This window comes from Pecten maximus, chromosome 15, assembly GCF_902652985.1.
Source record: "Pecten maximus chromosome 15, xPecMax1.1, whole genome shotgun sequence".
Classification (NCBI taxonomy): Eukaryota; Metazoa; Mollusca; class Bivalvia; order Pectinida; family Pectinidae; genus Pecten; species Pecten maximus.
This window is the reverse complement of record NC_047029.1, coordinates 9,698,720-9,718,216: the sequence shown is the minus strand read 5'-3', so window position 1 is coordinate 9,718,216 and position 19,497 is coordinate 9,698,720. Positions and strand designations below refer to the sequence as shown.

At 37.6% G+C, this 19,497-nt stretch overlaps 1 protein-coding gene across 1 annotated transcript in view; it reads right to left on the bottom strand.

Annotated features, from left to right (window-relative positions):
* LOC117344069 (sodium/potassium/calcium exchanger 5-like) overlaps nt 1–19,497 on the bottom strand; it is a 40,315-nt gene continuing 20,818 nt past the window's right edge. The window contains exons 5-9 of the mRNA XM_033906718.1: nt 18,984–19,084; nt 17,637–17,914; nt 17,211–17,429; nt 3,360–3,461; nt 1–1,010 (exon numbers count right to left, since the gene is read on the bottom strand). Of these exons, the coding sequence (XP_033762609.1) occupies nt 682–1,010; nt 3,360–3,461; nt 17,211–17,429; nt 17,637–17,914; nt 18,984–19,084 (1,029 nt within the window). The 3' untranslated portion in view covers nt 1–681. The remainder of the gene's footprint in view (nt 1,011–3,359; nt 3,462–17,210; nt 17,430–17,636; nt 17,915–18,983; nt 19,085–19,497) is intronic.

Genomic DNA, 19,497 nt, shown 5'->3' with positions numbered 1-19,497 from the left:
CACAATTGAATAACAAAATTTATTTAACAAAACATATTCCCTGTTAATTCATTGTCTAGATTGATGACTGCCTTGCTTCTCCCCTATGTAGACTTAAATGAACAACAGAGTCCACTATAACAAACGATAGACTGATAAATACGGTATCATACCAACATATCTAAACAAAAGTGGCCGTAAAATCTACATCAATGACACTTAACATCATATATATCTTTATATATCTTAATATTTTCTACAACATCTTTGGCCATCTATTTGATATGGTCGACTTGAACAGGACCCGTTCTTAAAACTGGCTCTGTATAAACATAATTTTAATCGACTAATATAGGTAATGCGTCGACTTAAACAGATTAACAAACCATATAACATAATGATGTGTTTTTGGGGTAGCTGTATCAACATTTGTCCAAGTAAATATTTGATTGTTCAGTGCAATGAGAACTTCCTCTCAATAATATAAATATAATTACTATATATAACAAAATTTGATCGATTGGAACACATTTTCCCGCCACGATGTCTACAAATCTATGACGAACACACAGTTGTACACAAACATGTCACATACACAAGTAGACCACGCTACGTTTTCCATGCCAAACTACGGCATTCACGACACACTACGTTATCCAGGTCAAATTACGTCATATCTGTCACACTACGTCACTCCGAACGTCATGTCCTCGGACAAGGCGGTAGATTGAAGGTTCCAAAGACGTTGAGTTCGTACAGACAGGAAAGAGTGATCACCAACACGTACGCTACAAGACATATGATGCCGAATGTTCGCCCTAGCTTCCACTTCGCCACAATGACGGCGATACCGATGAAGAAGACGGTTGACAGTAGAGTGAGAGCGGAGTAGGTAAGGCCTTCGCTGCTGATTTTCAGAGGGTCGCCATTGTTGAAGGCCGCAGTGTGTACAAGCCATGGGATACCTAGGCACACCAGGACGTCGAACACGTTACTCCCTATAGAGTTGGATATGGCCATGTCTCCATAACCTGTAATGTAACAAAATACAGAACGTACACACCTTTATCCTGCAACTGCCACCGCATTGTCGGAATACACCCACCGTATATATTTTTGCTGTATACGGCAGTGACGGAAAACAGCTGTATTTTGGAATCATAGCACGTGCGTCAGTTCGACTGACCTACTTCAAAGTGAAAGTACGTTTAAAAGGCGAACATATTTCTGTCATTTTTGACACCGTTTCACTTCAAAATGATTATTTCTGATGATTATTTTTATGTCTGTTGCAGGATAAATAGAATACATGGTCAGTGTCTTAAAATATAAGCTGTATTTTTGGCTCGGGACAGAAAGACAAAAGTGGCTCGCCAAGGCTCGCCACTTTTGTCTTTCTTTACCCTCGCCAAAATACAGCTTATATTTTAAGACACTGACCATGTATTCTCTATCAACACAGTTGCGAAGCATTTTCCGAAAATCTCCCTAAAAGGTAACATGTGCATTTTCGAGACTTAAGGTTCTTTCGTAATCATTTGGTGCTTTGCATTTTAAAAAAAATCCTAGGCTAGAACTTTTTTTTTTTTTTTTTTTTTTTATAATTTACTTTTTATTCAGTGTTTTCATCAAAAAATGTACAATACATAACTTTCTCACACATACACACACACACACACACACACACACATACTAAGGCTTGTATACACTCAATCAATTAAATTTGTATAAATCAAAGATATTCAAAATTACTGTAATTAATCATTTATCACATACACACATTTATACACACACACACCCATACATATGTCCCACTCAAACATCAAATGCAGAGAAAACTAAATAATCAAGATTTCTGTACTGTAAATACATTGCATCAATTACACTCACAATTTACACATGTATAATTTCTAGGCTAGAACTTACTCGGCATTGAAGATATTGTTTCTTGTGATTCACACGTGTTTTGGTTGTTCATATCATTTACGCATTTTGATACGAAAATAAGGCCACACGTGATCACATGTAAAAAGCATATCGACTAGGCATCTACACAATAATTTGCAGAACAAAAAGTCACATTGCCCCGGTGACGTCACAAGATTTCGTGCTCTACTCAACGCTTTAACCGCTGGTAAAGCATCGTGGATGTCAATCGTCCAAAAGGAGGAGGTATTGCAGCATTTGTCATACGAATTAATTACATTTCGATATCCATATCTTAATTGCCAATTATCAATGCAAGTAAAGTGGACTTCCTCATGACGTTTTTGATTGACAGCTGATTTCCTTTCAATCACAGACTTGGTCACGTGATATATCCTATCTCTAGCTGTACATAAACTGACAGATAATTGGGAGATATCTAAAATTTCTGTGATGACGACGTATGTATATAGTTCACTATAGAATATCACTACCTGCTCAAGGACGACAGACCTTATCCTAACGTATATCGATGCCAATGGACAACAAAGACTTTTGTGTACAAGTATTGTCAAATTATATACCAGATATATACTGTTAAGCTGACCATATTTTTACATATTCTGTAAATACATGTAACGTACTTTTTCGGTATTAATTTCTAGCATTTGCACGTGCGATTTCCCTGCAGGATCAGGGAAAGTTGCTTCGATGTCTTCTTTATTTCAGGAGTAGATGCAGAAACCGAAGAGAAATAAGTAAAGCTATACAACTGATTAATTTGACAACAATTGCTAATCAATTTCTATTAGCTTGTATTAATCAGTCTTGTTGACCCTGATAGAACCGTGCAATGTTTCTTCCTGTGGGAGGAAATCTAAGTATTAGAAGAAAAGCTACGCGGTCGGCCAGGTGACCTCAAACATTTTAAACAGTGCTAGTGATTTTTAGAGGTGAAACCGGGGTTACCCAACACATCCGGGGGATTTCTCCTGTGTCATAAACTAGCAGAGCATTGGATTGATGTATCGTCCCCTTGCAACACTTGTGTCATCTGTCTTTAAACCAACATAGGAAAAAAACAGAAGAAAAAAACAGAAAAGAAAATGTCTTCTGTCCATTTTTTTCCTATGTTGGTTTTTTTCTCCCAACACCAGTAATGTTACAACCCTTCGAGTTTTAGGACGTTAGCCAAACTCCCATCCACATAACAAAATACGAAAAGCATTCGATCCTATTCTTACAGCTATATCTATGCAATCTGCATCTGTCAGACTTCGTGGAGTTAATTATTGACTTTCCAGACGATTCTCGTCTCGTTCCAGCAGTAGTTTGGCCTTTTTGTTACAAACGCACTCATATTACTAACTACATCCTTACAGACGTAGTCTTGGCAGATAACAGGACGATTAAGTTGCCTTATATATGTGAATATACAGTTTGGGATAACTTACCATCTCTCGCCACAAAAAGGCTAGCGAGACAATCCGGCACACTTGTTCCAGCTGCCAACAGAGTCAGACCCATGACTGTGTCAGGAATCTCTAGCGCGTCACCTAAAACAACAAAATCATGAGTTAACACAGGAAATGCTTACTAACTTCATTCTGGACTGTCATACTTATTGTGTTAGGAGCTTAATATCAATTTATGTTACATATGGTTGTCGGCAGTTCATGGTGACATTGCATCATAAGGTGTTTTAACGGTGTGTGTGTGTGTAGTAAGACACAGCTGATGGGGACACACACGGATCGTTTGTGGAGTAATGTCATAACCGTATGTCATATTGACTAAAAAACGAAACCAAAAATACCGATATACGATATTGGAACATACCTCTGACGCGGATATAAAGCTATTGACAATGCTAAAAGATAGGATATCATCTTCACAACAAAACATTGAAACGCCATTTTCACGATATATTTATATTAATACGTGAACCACGAATAACTTATGTTCTGCCGCGAAACACATTGGCATAACAATATCATAAAAGACATATTAATATATTTGTTAAAGAAGCGGTTTTCACATTGAAACAAACTCCAAGGTGCGTTGGTCATACGCCCGCCAGGGTCTTACTGATATAATTGATGTTTGGCAAATAAACACAGACACAGAGATATAAATTAGAGGTAAAGGTGTCAACGTCAGGGCGATTAGGCTGCACTGTCTCGCACTCAACACTCGTACACTACAGTAACATGACGTTAATTCGATTTGCAGCTTTGACAAAGTCTAATTGTATCAATAAACTAGCGGCTATACGACCCTACTCCTGTGGAATAGACGACGAAATAATGCTGTATACTAACGGCTACACGACTGTACTCCTGTGGAGAGACGACGAAATAATGCTGTATACGAACGCTACACGACCCTACTCCTGTGGAAAAGACGACGAAATAATGCTGTATACTAACGGCTACACGACCCTTCTCCTGTGGAATAGACGACGAAATAATGCTGTATACTAACGGCTACACAGCCATACTCCTGTGGATTAGACGACGAAATAATCTTGTATACTAACGGCTACACGACCCTATTCCTGTGAAATATACGACATAATACTAACGGCTACACGGCCATACTCCTATGGAATAGACGACATAATACTAACGGCTACACGGCCATACTCCTATGGAATATACGACGACATAATACTAACGGCTACACGGCCATACTCCTATGGAATATACGACGACATAATACTAACGGCTACACGGCCATACTCCTATGGAATATACGACATAATACTAACGGCTACACGGCCATACTCCTATGGAATAGACGACATAATACTAACGGCTACACGGTCATACTCCTATGGAATATACGACATAATACTAACGGCTACACGGCCATACTCCTATGGAATAGACGACATAATACTAACGGCTACACGGTCATACTCCTATGGAATAGACGACATAATACTAACGGCTACACGGCCATACTCCTATGGAATATACGACATAATACTAACGGCTACACGGCCATACTCCTATGGAATAGACGACGACATAATACTAACGGCTACACGGCCATACTCCTATGGAATATACGACGACATAATACTAACGGCTACACGGTCATACTCCTATGGAATAGACGACGACATAATACTAACGGCTACACGGTCATACTCCTATGGAATAGACGACATAATACTAACGGCTACACGGTCCATATTCCTATGGAATAGACGACGACATAATACTAACGGCTACACGGTCATACTCCTATGGAATATACGACTATAATACTAACGGCTACACGGCCCTACTCCTATGGGAATATACGACATAATACTAAAGGCTACACGGCCATACTCCTATGGAATATACGACATAATACTAACGGCTACACGGCCATACTCCTATGGAATAGACGACGACATAATACTAACGGCTACACGGCCATACTCCTATGGAATATACGACATAATACTAACGGCTACACGGCCATACTCCTATGGAATATACGACGACATAATACTAACGGCTACACGGCCATACTCCTATGAAATAGACGACGAAATAATGCTGTATACTAATGGCTACACGACCCTACTCCTGTGACATAGACGACGAAATAATGCTGTATACTAACGGCTACACGACCATACTTCTGTGGAATAGACGACAAAATAATGCTGTATACTAACGGCTACACGGCCATACTCCTGTGGAATAGACGACGAAATAATGCTGTATACTAACGGCTACACGACCATACTTCTGTGGAATAGACGACAAAATAATGCTGTATACTAACGGCTACACGGCCATACTCCTTTGGAGAGACGACGAAATAATGCTGTATACTAACGGCTACACGACCCTACTCCTGTGACATAGACGACGAAATAATGCTGTATACTAACGGCTATACGACCCTATTACTGTGGAAAAGACGACGAAATAATGCTGTATACTAACGCTACACGGCCATACTGCTGTGGAATAGACGACGAAATAATGCTGTATACTAACGGCTACACGGCTATACTTCTGTAGAATAGACGACGAAATAATGCTGTATACTAACGCTACACGGCCATACTCCTGTGTAATAGACGACGAAATAATGCTGTATACTAACGGCTACACGGCCATACTCCTTTGGAGAGACGACAAAATAATGCTGTATACTAACGGCAACACGGCCATACTCCTGTGTAATAGACGACCAAATAATGCTGTATACTAACGGCTACACGGCCATACTCCTTTGGAGAGACGACGAAATAATGCTGTATATACTAACGGCTACACGACCCTACTCCTGTGGAATAGACGACGAAATAATGCTGTATACTAACGCTACACGGCCATACTGCTGTGGAATAGACGACGAAATAATGCTGTATACTAACGGCTACACGGCCATACTCCCGTGAAATAGACGACGAAATAATGCTGTATACTAACGGCTACACGGCCATACTCCCGTGAAATAGACGACGAAATAATGCTGTATACTAACGGCTACACGACCCTACTCCTGTGACATAGACGACGAAATAATGCTCTATACTAACGGCTACACGGCCATACTCCTGTGGAATAGACGACGAAATAATGCTGTATACTAACGGCTACACGACCCTACTCCTGTGACATAGACGACGAAATAATGCTGTATACTAACGGCTACACGGCCATACTCCCGTGAAATAGACGACGAAATAATGCTGTATACTAATGGCTACACGACCCTACTCCTGTGACATAGACGACGAAATAATGCTGTATACTAACGGCTACACGACCATACTTCTGTGGAATAGACGACAAAATAATGCTGTATACTAACGGCTACACGGCCATACTCCTTTGGAGAGACGACGAAATAATGCTGTATACTAACGGCTACACGACCCTACTCCTGTGACATAGACGACGAAATAATGCTGTATACTAACGGCTATACGACCCTATTACTGTGGAAAAGACGACGAAATAATGCTGTATACTAACGCTACACGGCCATACTGCTGTGAATAGACGACGAAATAATGCTGTATACTAACGGCTACACGGCCATACTTCTGTAGAATAGACGACGAAATAATGCTGTATACTAACGGCTACACGACCCTACTCCTGTGACATAGACGATGAAATAATGCTGTATACTAACGACTACACGGCCATACTCCTGTGGAATAGACGACGAAATAATGCTGTATACTAACGGCTACACGACCCTACTCCTGTGACATAGACGACGAAATAGTGCTGTATACTAACGGCTACACGGCTATACTTCTGTGGAATAGACGACGAAATAATGCTGTATACTAACGGCTACACGGCCATACTCCTTTGGAGAGACGACGAAATAATGCTGTATACTAACGGCTACACGGCCATACTCCTTTGGAGAGACGACGAAATAATGCTGTATATACTAACGGCTACACGACCCTACTCCTGTGGAATAGACGACGAAATAATGCTGTATACTAACGGCTACACGACCATACTCCTGTGAAATAGACGACGAAATAATGCTGTATACTAACGGCTACACGACCCTACTCCTGTGGAATAGACGACGAAATAATGCTGTATACTAATGGCTACACGACCCTACTCCTGTGACATAGACGGGAATAGACGACGAAATAATGCTGTATACTAACGGCTACACGACCATACTTCTGTAGAATAGACGACGAAATAATGCTGTATACTAACGGCTACACGAACCTTCTCCTGTGGAAAAGACGACGAAATAATGCTGTATACTAACGGCTACACGGCCATACTCCTGTGGAATAGACGACGAAATAATGCTGTATACTAACGGCTACACGACCCTATTCCTGTGAAATAGACGACGAAATAATGCTGTATACTAACGGCTACACGGCCATACTCCTGTGGAATAGACGACGAAATAATGCTGTATACTAACGGCTACACGACCCTATTCCTGTGAAATAGACGACGAAATAATGCTGTATACTAACGGCTACACGGCCATACTTCTGTCAACATTTGACGGATTGATAAAAAAATGCTAATTTAAACTCCTACAGAAATACGATATGACTATAGATAAAATTTCTTCTGTAACTAGTAAAATATCTATTCCTTAATTTTCTTACTGTGTTGAGGGACCCTACAAAACTACTTACCGCTAATCTTCACACGGATGCGTCATATAGATAAATCGACATTCTACACTTACATAAGTCCCGCCAAATTATTCGGAACACTGTTACATGACTATAGAGAGTTCCGAACCGTATAAACTTCCGGTAGATCGATTACAATGGATGACTAAAGTGTTGTAAACAGACAGTCATCACATACTCAATAAAGTTTTAAAATAAAAACAGGCATTGCCTGAAACGAGTACAGCGTCTACTCAACAGTACACACGTAGTGCAGTTGTTATATATATAGTTTTGAAAATAATAACACTATTAAAAATATTATTTATCTTAGTCGTTTTACCACGGCCTGATCGATAAAACAGATCGATTTAAAATGAAAAGGATTAAAATAAAACATTCGATTGTGTAGTTCAAAGGAAATACCAATTCCTTTGGGGCCGTCTGGGGCATCGACGTAACGTTATTGCATCGGGAGCAATAAGGCACAGCAAATGTACTTGGATGTACTGTTTATCAAACATGTATAATTTATTGTATCTGTATTATAAAAATCTATCAGAATTTGATTTCAGTTATTCATCTCGACAAAATGTACTTTCATTTATCTCTCTTAACCATGTAGAAAAAGAGTAGTCGAATTTGGTGGTTAGATTTACTTCCGGTTGAGAAGAAAACTGACAATTGGTTTTTGCTTTTTTAGGAAGGATGAATTTTACCTACCCTCAAAAAAACAAACCCTGGTATAGAAAGTGCTATGAAAGTGTTGTATCTCAGATGCCAGATTAGTTCAAAACTAGAATGTGGATGACCTTTCAAGTGTTCTAAAATAGTTTTTTAAGTTTGGAAATACCAAGCCTTTAGGTCATTTATGCTAAGTAGGTGAAAAGCCCGTCAAATTGTTAGCCAACAATTTCTAGTTTGTAAATATAACGGTATTGAACATTTACCCTCTCAAGCACATTTACGGGGCATTTTAAATTATATTATCATCCCATTTTTTCACGCTGTTTCTATTCTCACGTATACTCAATAGCAATGTTTTAACATTTATCCCATAACCACGCTTGTTTCACAACTGATATGGCACGTGATAAAATTCGTAGCAGTGTGTTATTGTTTTTGTTTACACACCGCAGTGTGTAACCACTTTCTAAGCCTCCGATTGGTCATTTGTGACCTCCAACGAATCTGATTGGCTAACCTCTGGCCTTTGACCACGGACTATTTTTACTACTCTCACTTATCTTCTCTTTTTTTTGTCGTCTGTCTTCAAAAGATCAGCATGGACACGTTTTGATGATTTTTTGGTGCTCAACATTAGCATATGAAACTGGGTGAGAGGGGTCCCCGGGTGTCCTCATGGAAATGTCTATTAATCTGGGGTTTGAGTCCTACGAAATATAATTTGATGGTAAAATAGACGACGGAAGCGAGATATTGCATCGATTATAGGCCTACAAGTAGCGAATTAAAACTGACCCCCCCCCCCCCCCCCCCCCCCCCCCTTGATTCTAGATATGCAGTGGATCTCGATAGCAATGAATGAATTATCAAAACAATGAACAAATGTAATACAAAATGGTTAAATCGCTGCCTCTAAATCGTAGTCATTTGAATGAAACGGTCGCACCATCTAACGTAACTGTTAGGCATCTTCCCTTTTAGTTGGGTGTCATTCGGTACGGACCAGAAAAAAAACAACGAATAAACACAAGTTTTCTTATCATTCCACTTACCTTTATTACGAATATATTTATCCCAAACACAAAAATTTAAAAATCATCTTGGAACATTTGTCTCATGTCACTAAACTGACGAGATTTCTTGTAAACACACTGACAAACGTAAACTAGGTCTACATAACTGTTAGGCCTATATTGCTCAACACTCAAGCTCGGTTTCCGAAATATTTGTTGAAATGCACGATGTCTTGAATGAATAAATCTCAGAATGAACATTTAACATCACAATAACCAGTAATAGCATACCTACGAAATCCAGGAAAGGACCGATAATTGAATCTGACAATTTCGAGCGGAGTTATTTAAACAAGTTACCTATTGATAAATTACACAGATACAAGGACTTTCAAACTTATATTTCGTTTTGTAAAATAATATCATTTACAAATAAAGTACAGAAGATATGAGTCGTGCATCTGAAATAGATGATAAGCTTTCGTTCATAACGACCTATATTTTGTCCCGTAGTGATTTGGTTCACGGAATTTAGTTGCTACGTTGGGAGAATTTGAACTTGACAGGCTTACATTTGTAAGTAAAGAAGTTATGGGATAAACAAGTTCCCCTACTCGTGACGATTGTTTATCATTTTTATCCAACTCTCGTTAGTTAATTTTCTAATTTTGAAAAGACACTCGCTAAAGCTCGTGTCTTTTCAAAATTAGAAAATTAACTAACTCGAGTTGGATAAAAATTATAAACAATCTCCACTCGTTGGGGAACCTCTATGTGTATATATGTTACACTTTTGCTTTTGTTTTTTTCTGTTATCCATGTCCCATCTGTCTCAGGTTCAGCTGCTCCTATTCTGAAATCTTACGTCAGTTTATTCTCCATAGAATCCCTAGTTCTTAGCCAATTGTATATGTTTCTCCTTTCACTTGAATCTATAACATGACTGGTGTTAATATCACTTTATACAGGGCAAGAATAGGGAATTTCTGTGGTACGGCGCGCAGATTACAAATTAAATTTAATCTACATACAGTATTGCTTGTCAATTTGCTTATCATCTTTAAGGAAAAGGCATTATTATTGTATTTCCTCATTAACTTTTGGTATTCTTCTTCTAGCTATCAGAATGAAGAAACACACAGTCCTCCCGAACACTACAGTTATAAATATACACTGGCCATTTTGATCTTAAGCATTCACTGCTCTCTATTATTAAGCTACATGTCCATCCTTATGCTGATCCTCGCAGGTGATATACACCCAAATCCGGGTCCTTCTTCCACATCTAGTGTTTCGTCTGCATCAAATTCTACCAATCCCTTTCCTATTTTACGAGAAGATCGGGTCTCGGGATCCTTACTATCAATGGTATGTTTAAACGTCCAAAGTATTAGAAATAAAATTGATATCCTTAAGGCCGAGTTCACTAATTTAGATATATTGGCTCTAACAGAAACTTGGTTAAACTCGGACATACCAAATGATGAAGTAATGATACATTCCTTTAAAGAACCCTATCGAAATGATAGACAATTACGACATGGGGTGGTGAAGCAGTATATGTCAAAACGGAATTAGCTTCTAAACATAGATCCGACCTTGATGTTCCGGAAGTTGAGTGTATCTGGATAGAAGTTAACTTTACCAATACCAACTTCCTCATAGGTACTTTTTATAGACCTCCGAACTCTCCTCCATCAACATGGGAAAAAACTATGTATTCAATTGACTTAGCAATGAATTGCAACACTAGTGGTGTCTTTATAACTGGAGATTTCAATGACAACGTTTTACCTAAGCCTAGTAGATATATAAATTTACTGACAACCAGTTTTAATTTTAAACAATTAGTAAATGCCCCAACCTATTTTACTGAAACTACATCGTCGGCTCTTGATCTATTTTTAACAAATAACCCAAATGTTATCAAATCAGTAGTTGTGGGGGACCATTGCTTCGGTAATGATGTTAGATATCATTGTCCTATCTTCATTACAGTTAACACTCCTTCCCGACAAAAACGTACTATCAGACGGAAAATTTGGTTATACGACAGAGGCGACTATAATTTACTTAGACAGACGCTTAACGAGACGAACTGGGACGTTTTACTACACGATGACGACCTCGACCTGTCCGTAGAAAATTTTTCCAAAGTAATCCTAGATGCTACTTCTAATTGTGTACCCAATAAAACTGTATTTATTCGCAAGACTGACGCTCCTTGGATGCACAATGAAATCAGAAAACTTATTCGGAAGCGCAAACGTGCCCATAGCAATGCTAAACGAAGAAATACGCCGGAATCATGGCAACAGTGTAAAAATTTACGAAATCGCTGTGTATCATTAGTTCGTGTGGCTAAGGCTAATTTTCGTGATAAAATGCTTCAATCATTGCACAACGAATCGAATCTAAATTCAAAATCTTGTTGGAAAAATCTTAAAATTCTATGTGGGTTTAACAAATCCACTGACATACCTATACTCAAAACTAATGACACTTACATCGACAACGACATGGACAAAAGCGAGGCACTGAATGACTTTTTTGCTAGACAATGTTTTCTTGACGACAACAACACACCGTTACCACCTATTGACGGACGAAACAACATCGTACATAAACTCGACATAATCTCTATTACAACTGAAGACGTAAAAGACGCTATTTCACAATTAAATGTTAATAAAGCTGTCGGTCCTGATCTTATCCAACCGCGTATTCTTAAAGAAGCTACCAATCAGTTATCCCAACCGTTATCAAAATTATTCAATATATCATTAAGACTAGGCCTGTTCCCTTCAAAATGGAAAGTTGCAAATGTTATACCAGTTTTCAAAAAGGGTGACTCTTCTTCTGTAAATAATTATAGACCAATATCCCTATTGAGTATTTTAAGTAAAGTCATGGAAAGATGTATTTTCAAGTATCTCTATAATCACTTACACGCTAACAGTATATTACCTAAACATCAGTCAGGATTTAGGCACGGCGATTCCACTATAAACCAGTTGGTAGACATAACTAATAGATTTTATTCGGCAATTGATGATGGCAAAGAAATTCGGGTTCTCTTTTTTGACATTAGCAAATCATTTGATAAGGTATGGCACAGAGGTCTTCTTCATAAATTAGAATCTATAGGTATCACTTACAAAGCCCTACAATTTTTCACAAATTATTTACATGGACGTCAACAATGTGTTGCTATAAATGGTGCTTCTTCATCTCTTAAAACTTTGTATGCTGGAGTTCCCCAGGGGTCTATACTGGGACCAATTTTATTCTTAGTTTTCATTAATGATATTGTTAATGAAATTACTTGCGATATTCGTCTTTTTGCAGATGACACAACACTTTCCATTGTAGTAGATAATCCCATCGCCGACTCTGAACTTCTCTCTTCTGACATAACAAAAATTTCTAACTGGGCTAGTTCTTGGCTTGTTACATTTAATCCTAACAAAACTGAATCATTGATTATTTCCAAAAAACTTTACAAACCTTTTCATCCAACTCTATATATGCTTAATACCCCTATTTCTGAAGTTGAACACCACAAGCACCTAGGTTTAAATTTTAGTAATGATGGAAGATGGGATGAACACGTTGATACAATAATTAATAAATCACAGTCAAAACTTGGAATTATGAGAAAACTAAAATTTTTATTAGATAGATCTTCTCTAGAAAAAATATTTATATCCTTTATAAGACCCTTAATTGAATACGGGGACGTGGCTTGGTCTAACATCCCACAAAATCTTTCAAATTTATTAGAAAATATCAATATTGAAGCCGCAAGAATCGTCACTGGCTCGACACGTCTAGTTAACACTGACAAACTTTTACGAGACGTAGGTTGGGATACACTTGAGACAAGACGTAGACACCATCGACTGATATTATTTCATAAAATGTATCATAGCCTAAGCCCTTCTTATTTGTCGAACCTTATTCCTCGTCTTACTGACCATCGCTATCAGACAAGACAAGCTAGAAATATACCTACAATCCTCTGTAGAACTGCAACATATTTCAACTCATTTCTTCCTTGTGTCATTCGCGAATGGAATGCATTGCCTGAACATGTACAAAACCTAACGGTCCCACAGTTTAAATCATATCTGTCTAGAAATAAGGTACAAGTTCCAAAATATTACAACAGTGGAAGTAGATTGGGTCAGATATACCATAGCAGATTACGACTTGGCTGTAGCAGTCTCTCACAACACCTCTTTCTCAAAAGTATTACTGATAATCCTCTTTGTCACTGCGGTGAAGTAGAATCTCCTGAACATTTCCTCTTTCATTGTCCCCAATATACTCGTATTAGAAGAGAAACAATAGATACCCTCCCTTATAATGTTAACTTAAAGTCTGCTCTCTGTGGGGACAGTACTCTTCTTCCAGATCAAAATGAAGACATATTCCTTACTGTTCAACGTTTTATTCTAGAAAGCAGACGCTTCTCAAATTGATATCGTATATCAAGAGCTCGATCGGGTGATTCTTGGAGCTTTATCTGTCTTTCAATGCATCATATCTCTAAATATAATATATATATAACATGTTTATCATAATAATGTATTGAATAGAATATGCGCCAACATGTATCATGTACATACTGGTACTGACACAGTTGGGACATGGATTAAGATTTTGAATTATGATTTTCATTATTACCTAATTTTTCTGGTTTAAACTTTGTACTAAACTTACCATATCCATGCTCTTTTGACTTACCGTCGCCTGTATATATTTTGCTATTTCTTTTATAAGGAGACGAATTAATATATCCTTTAGGCTTGTTTTCGAATCCTTACATTCATGTAATGTGTACAACTTTGCTGTTTACAAAATAAAATACTGTTTAAACCAAATATTGTATTCTAGCATTAACTAGACTGATTATAAGTGATAACATAAACTTCACATTTGATTAAGTCCGCAAAACATTCAAAATATCAACATAGTGTCGACTGCAATATTGTCAAAGAAATTCGGTCACAAAGAGTTATTCTTCGGCAAAACAATATGGCGATACCCCAGAGGAACAGGTTTTGCATTTCAAAAGCGATTTGAAAGTCAGAGTAACAAAAAAGAACTCGATAAAAGTCAAAAGGATTGACATTAACGTCTTAAATCAAAATGTCGGTGGAATTTACCCGTTATCAAATACTCAGGGGATGAGTTTATTTCATGTGAATGGTTTTATCTCCACAACAGCCCACACACACTTGCTTGTTATTGTGTGTCGTTGTTACAAAGGAATCGACACTCCTATCTGTCCTCCAATGACATAATCTCACATTTCTAGCTTAAAAATCCAATTTAGGTTATTTCCGCCTATGCAACTGTTTCCATTTCACTTTAATCAAACGCGAGTATAATTCGGGGATTCTAATTGAGTTTCACTGATCGTTAATGCACCAGTCGGATATATTTCGCAACAAGCCTGTAATGAACAGACATCCTAATGGTGCCGGAGTCAGTGCGAGATCAACGGAAAACTGTACATTACAGTAAATGTTGTATATTTTTCATTTAAACAATAATGGGAACATTTTAACAATGAGTTACGTTTTAGTTCATTATCGACTGGAATATTTCTAACACCCTTAATGAGTATCGATCGGTAGAATTATATCACCGATGTTCGTTACAGCGGTGTTGATTTCCATATAATTGAAAATGATGAAAAGGGGATGTACGTATAGCCAGTCATGGCTGGGTGTTAAACAACAATGACTACTGCTCTCGTTATCTTCCCCAGCTATTATACAACAGGAGTGGTTTAAATTGTTCTAAATACGGTAATATCTCGGGAAAACCTCTTGCGCTCGAATTGGTAATTAACGGAATCCTACGTACGTAATCTTTGCTGTAAATGGTTGCTCTCATCACGAGCTGCGTTCCTTCTGACTATATATATTGTACTAATGGTTTGTTATAACTACAACGCGGACAAGAGAAACTGTAACATCAAACACGGCATCACTAACGAGTCCTAGAATGACAAAGCAGCTGTTGGATGCAGTTCTGTAGTCATAACTAAGCTTAAAGGGTTTCTCCTATTAAATAAACAGTCTGGTGGGTGGTGCAATTCTCATGTTTCTCGTTCTATGGATTCGTGTGTTTTGTAGGGATAATTATACCAGTGCAAATTAAGACAACGTTATTGTGTGTTTGAGGATCACAAACCATCGGCTGTTGTTTGTCAACAAGTGATGATAATTTCTCTCACCCTGGACAGGGATATCCGTAGATTTACCGGGGTGAGATTTTCTTATCTCACCCTAGGGAAAAGACAAGCTACACGCGCTCTTCGAACGTGCTCTTGTTCTCGATAGGGTGACGTCACTATGACCTGACCCGGAACGTTTGAATGCTAAATATCAATATTATTCACACAAAAAAATAAAATATGTATTAATGATCAGAGTTAACTGAGTGTTTGGTATTCTTTTTTGACAAGCTAATCGGAACTATATTTTGTATGAAATCAACATCGCAAGGTGTAAAGCGTCTGCTGCATTCTTATTACAACTGTCATCCGCCGTCCACGTGTTGTTTACATACGTTTGGATTTGGTTCACAATTCGATTGGAAAACAGGGTAAGAGAAAAATAATCATTCACCCCTTTTTGGGATGAGATAGGGGGATCTCAACCCTCGGAGGGATATTGTTAAGTTCCCAAACACTCGGCAAGCCCCGTGTTTGGGAATTTAACAATCCCCCTATCTCACCCCAAAAGGAATGAAAGATTCTATTCATCCATAAGGTGTACATTACATAGTCAGCTGGTGCTGTGCGTTAGGGTAAAGGTTTTTGCCCCCGGTAGTCATTTTAGACTACAGATATATATATTGGGAATGTGAATATGTAATATAATTGTATGATCCCTTTTGACGAAGTATTACACAAAGAAAACGTAAAAGAACACATCTTTAAGTGGTGCCCTATGGTCGAAGCAATACATAAAGAAAAAGCTAAACTCGACAACACGTCTGAAAGGATGATCCCTTCGGATGAATTATTACATAAATAAAAGATAAACAAACTCAACAACACGTCTTAAAGACGTCTTAAATGTTGTTAAGTTTTTCTTTTTCTTTATGTATATATATCTATACGGTTGCAAAAGGAATAAGGCAGTATTAAAATCATATCTGAAGCAAAATTGTAAAATTGCATAACTACCTGGGCCAAGTTGTTCAAATGGTGATTATCTCATTCATTTAATTAGTGAAAATCTCATTTTCCCTTTACTTCAAAACCTTTCTAATATGTCTTCCTTCATATAGGCAGATAGGAGGAGACTGACGAGTATTAAAGTTTCTTTAAATTTTGTGAAGTTTTACAACTCATTATTTTATCGGGATTTTAAAGTTGATGTGAAACTGTGATTACCCTTATCTCTTTGTGAACAATTTGGCCTGAGGTAATGGAGTAGCTGTTTTACCTGTGATGGCAACCATCCAAACCATGATGTAAGATAAGCCCACAATCCAGACAATGGATAGTAAGAAAGTCAGGGGATATGTTTTACGCCAATGACCCCACGGCTTTCGGCAGTCCGGTACTGTGACGTAGAAGAGACCTCTCATTGGTAGCATAGCAACCCAAAAGCAGCGTGCGAAAAACGTATTTGGTATGATCCAAGGCGACTCGTACTTGTCGTCTGAGAATGAAAATGTCCAACATAACAAGATTTATGAATAAAATTAGAATTTCTTACTTATATGACAATCATTTCACGTTAAAGGCACGTGATTGAAATCAACTTAACTTATAATTGTTTATTCCATTGTGTTCCATATTACTAAATCTGTCGATGAAATGTTTTACCAAACATGATTATAAATTATAAGTAGTTTATATGCCTTACCTTCTGTTTCTGTTCTGCCAGAATCTGTGTTTGAATTTGTAAACGTTGTTTCTGCGTCGGTTTGCTTTCTTGCTATTTCGTCATTTCCGGTCGATTTTTCTACATCCAATGCTTTCTGCGATTCTAGCAGACCTTGTTTGTTGTTGTCGGCATCATATGTTAATTTCCTGGGTTTCAAATGTGTCAGACATCTCTCAATGAATGCATGGATTGCTTTGTTGAAGTACATCACGAGTATGTAGAGAAGGTACATGAGGAAAAGAATCATCCCTTCGTACCTACAAAAAACGTCCTTTTGAGATACAAGAAGTTGGCAATTGGGCATGCAACAATCAAATCCGATTGCATGTTTTCATAAGATATTATTTTGAAAGAAAGGGAATTGCAAGCTTCATTTCAGATTTAAAATACATAAAATCTTTTCTTGCAGGCAAGGTGTCAATATACAAGCGTTATGTTGCTTTAACTGAAAGCAGTTACGCTTGCATGCAATAGATCGGTATGTTTACCTAAACAATAAAACCAGTCACTGTTTATGCTGTTTACTGCATCATGCTTAGATATACTTATTTTGATTGTACGATGCAGTTTATATGAAGTAACGAATTTAGATTGACATATTTTTATTTCAGAAAATATTTACGTGACATGGTTTAGTTGTAGACGTGACGTCATTGAATTGTTGAAATGACGTCATACTGTTGTAATAAATGGTGAATCCTTGTCTATAACTTAGGATGAGATAAGGGAGTTTTCCAATTTGCTCTGCAATGCCACTTTATAATATAATTAAACGAAAACGGAAGTTATCATATCATAATTCTAATACACCTCCCGTTGATGCAGTGAACAATGTTTGTGACGTTGTCACTAAATGACGTGACTTTCTTTGACCCTATTTGACGTCACGAAACTTTGTGCTGCCAGATTAAAATAGCCGATTGGTCAATGTGATTCACATCAATTTATGTTATTAGTTTCTTTTTGTATAAAAAGGTTATTATCCTTACGGTGAAATATATTGATAAATGTTGAGTTAAATTCGGTCGCGTCTACTCATGGCACCACAAGAGCAGGTCCCATTGCCAGCGCAAAAATTAACGTTTGAAATGCATGTAACAGGTTGACTGTAAGAAAAAGCTTAAAATTAAAAACGGCAGTGCTGTATTTAGGAAAACAGCTTAATGATAAAATCTCACACCAGTAAAAGTATGGATACAGGGATCCAGTGCGACCATTTGGCTCTAATAAATGCAACCAGGAATGATATTCTGGAAAGGAATATAGATAACACAAAATTTCCATTGTAACGATATCAAAATATCGACATGTGGGAATATCACATACCATTCCACACTATTGTCCTGGATTACAACTACCAAGGCAATCACGGAAAAAAGATAAAACAAACAGTCTCGGAACATCGGCCACCATGTCAGCTCCACAACCTGTTGACAGAGTGAACAGTGGAGATTAAAATTACACAACATATTTACCGAACTTACATAAATAAGTATATTTGTGAACAGGTAAAGCCCGTATGTGCATTTTGTGTAGCCATATTGCGGCCGTCTTGGTATTGTTTCGCAGCATATTGATTTTGCACCAATGTGAAACACATTATGACATTTATATACACGCTCAAACTGCTTGTTGAAATTTGAAGTTTAGAACCAAGAATTGAATAAGCTCTCAGTGCAACGTGGTTTTATACAAACATATAATGATTAATGAAATACATTCTATCATATCATGCTGGAAAATATAAAATTGATTGTATTATTTATATTATTATGGTTATATTTCGACATCATCACATATATGTATGTAATGTGTAGTTGTATTCACCAGCTATATATCT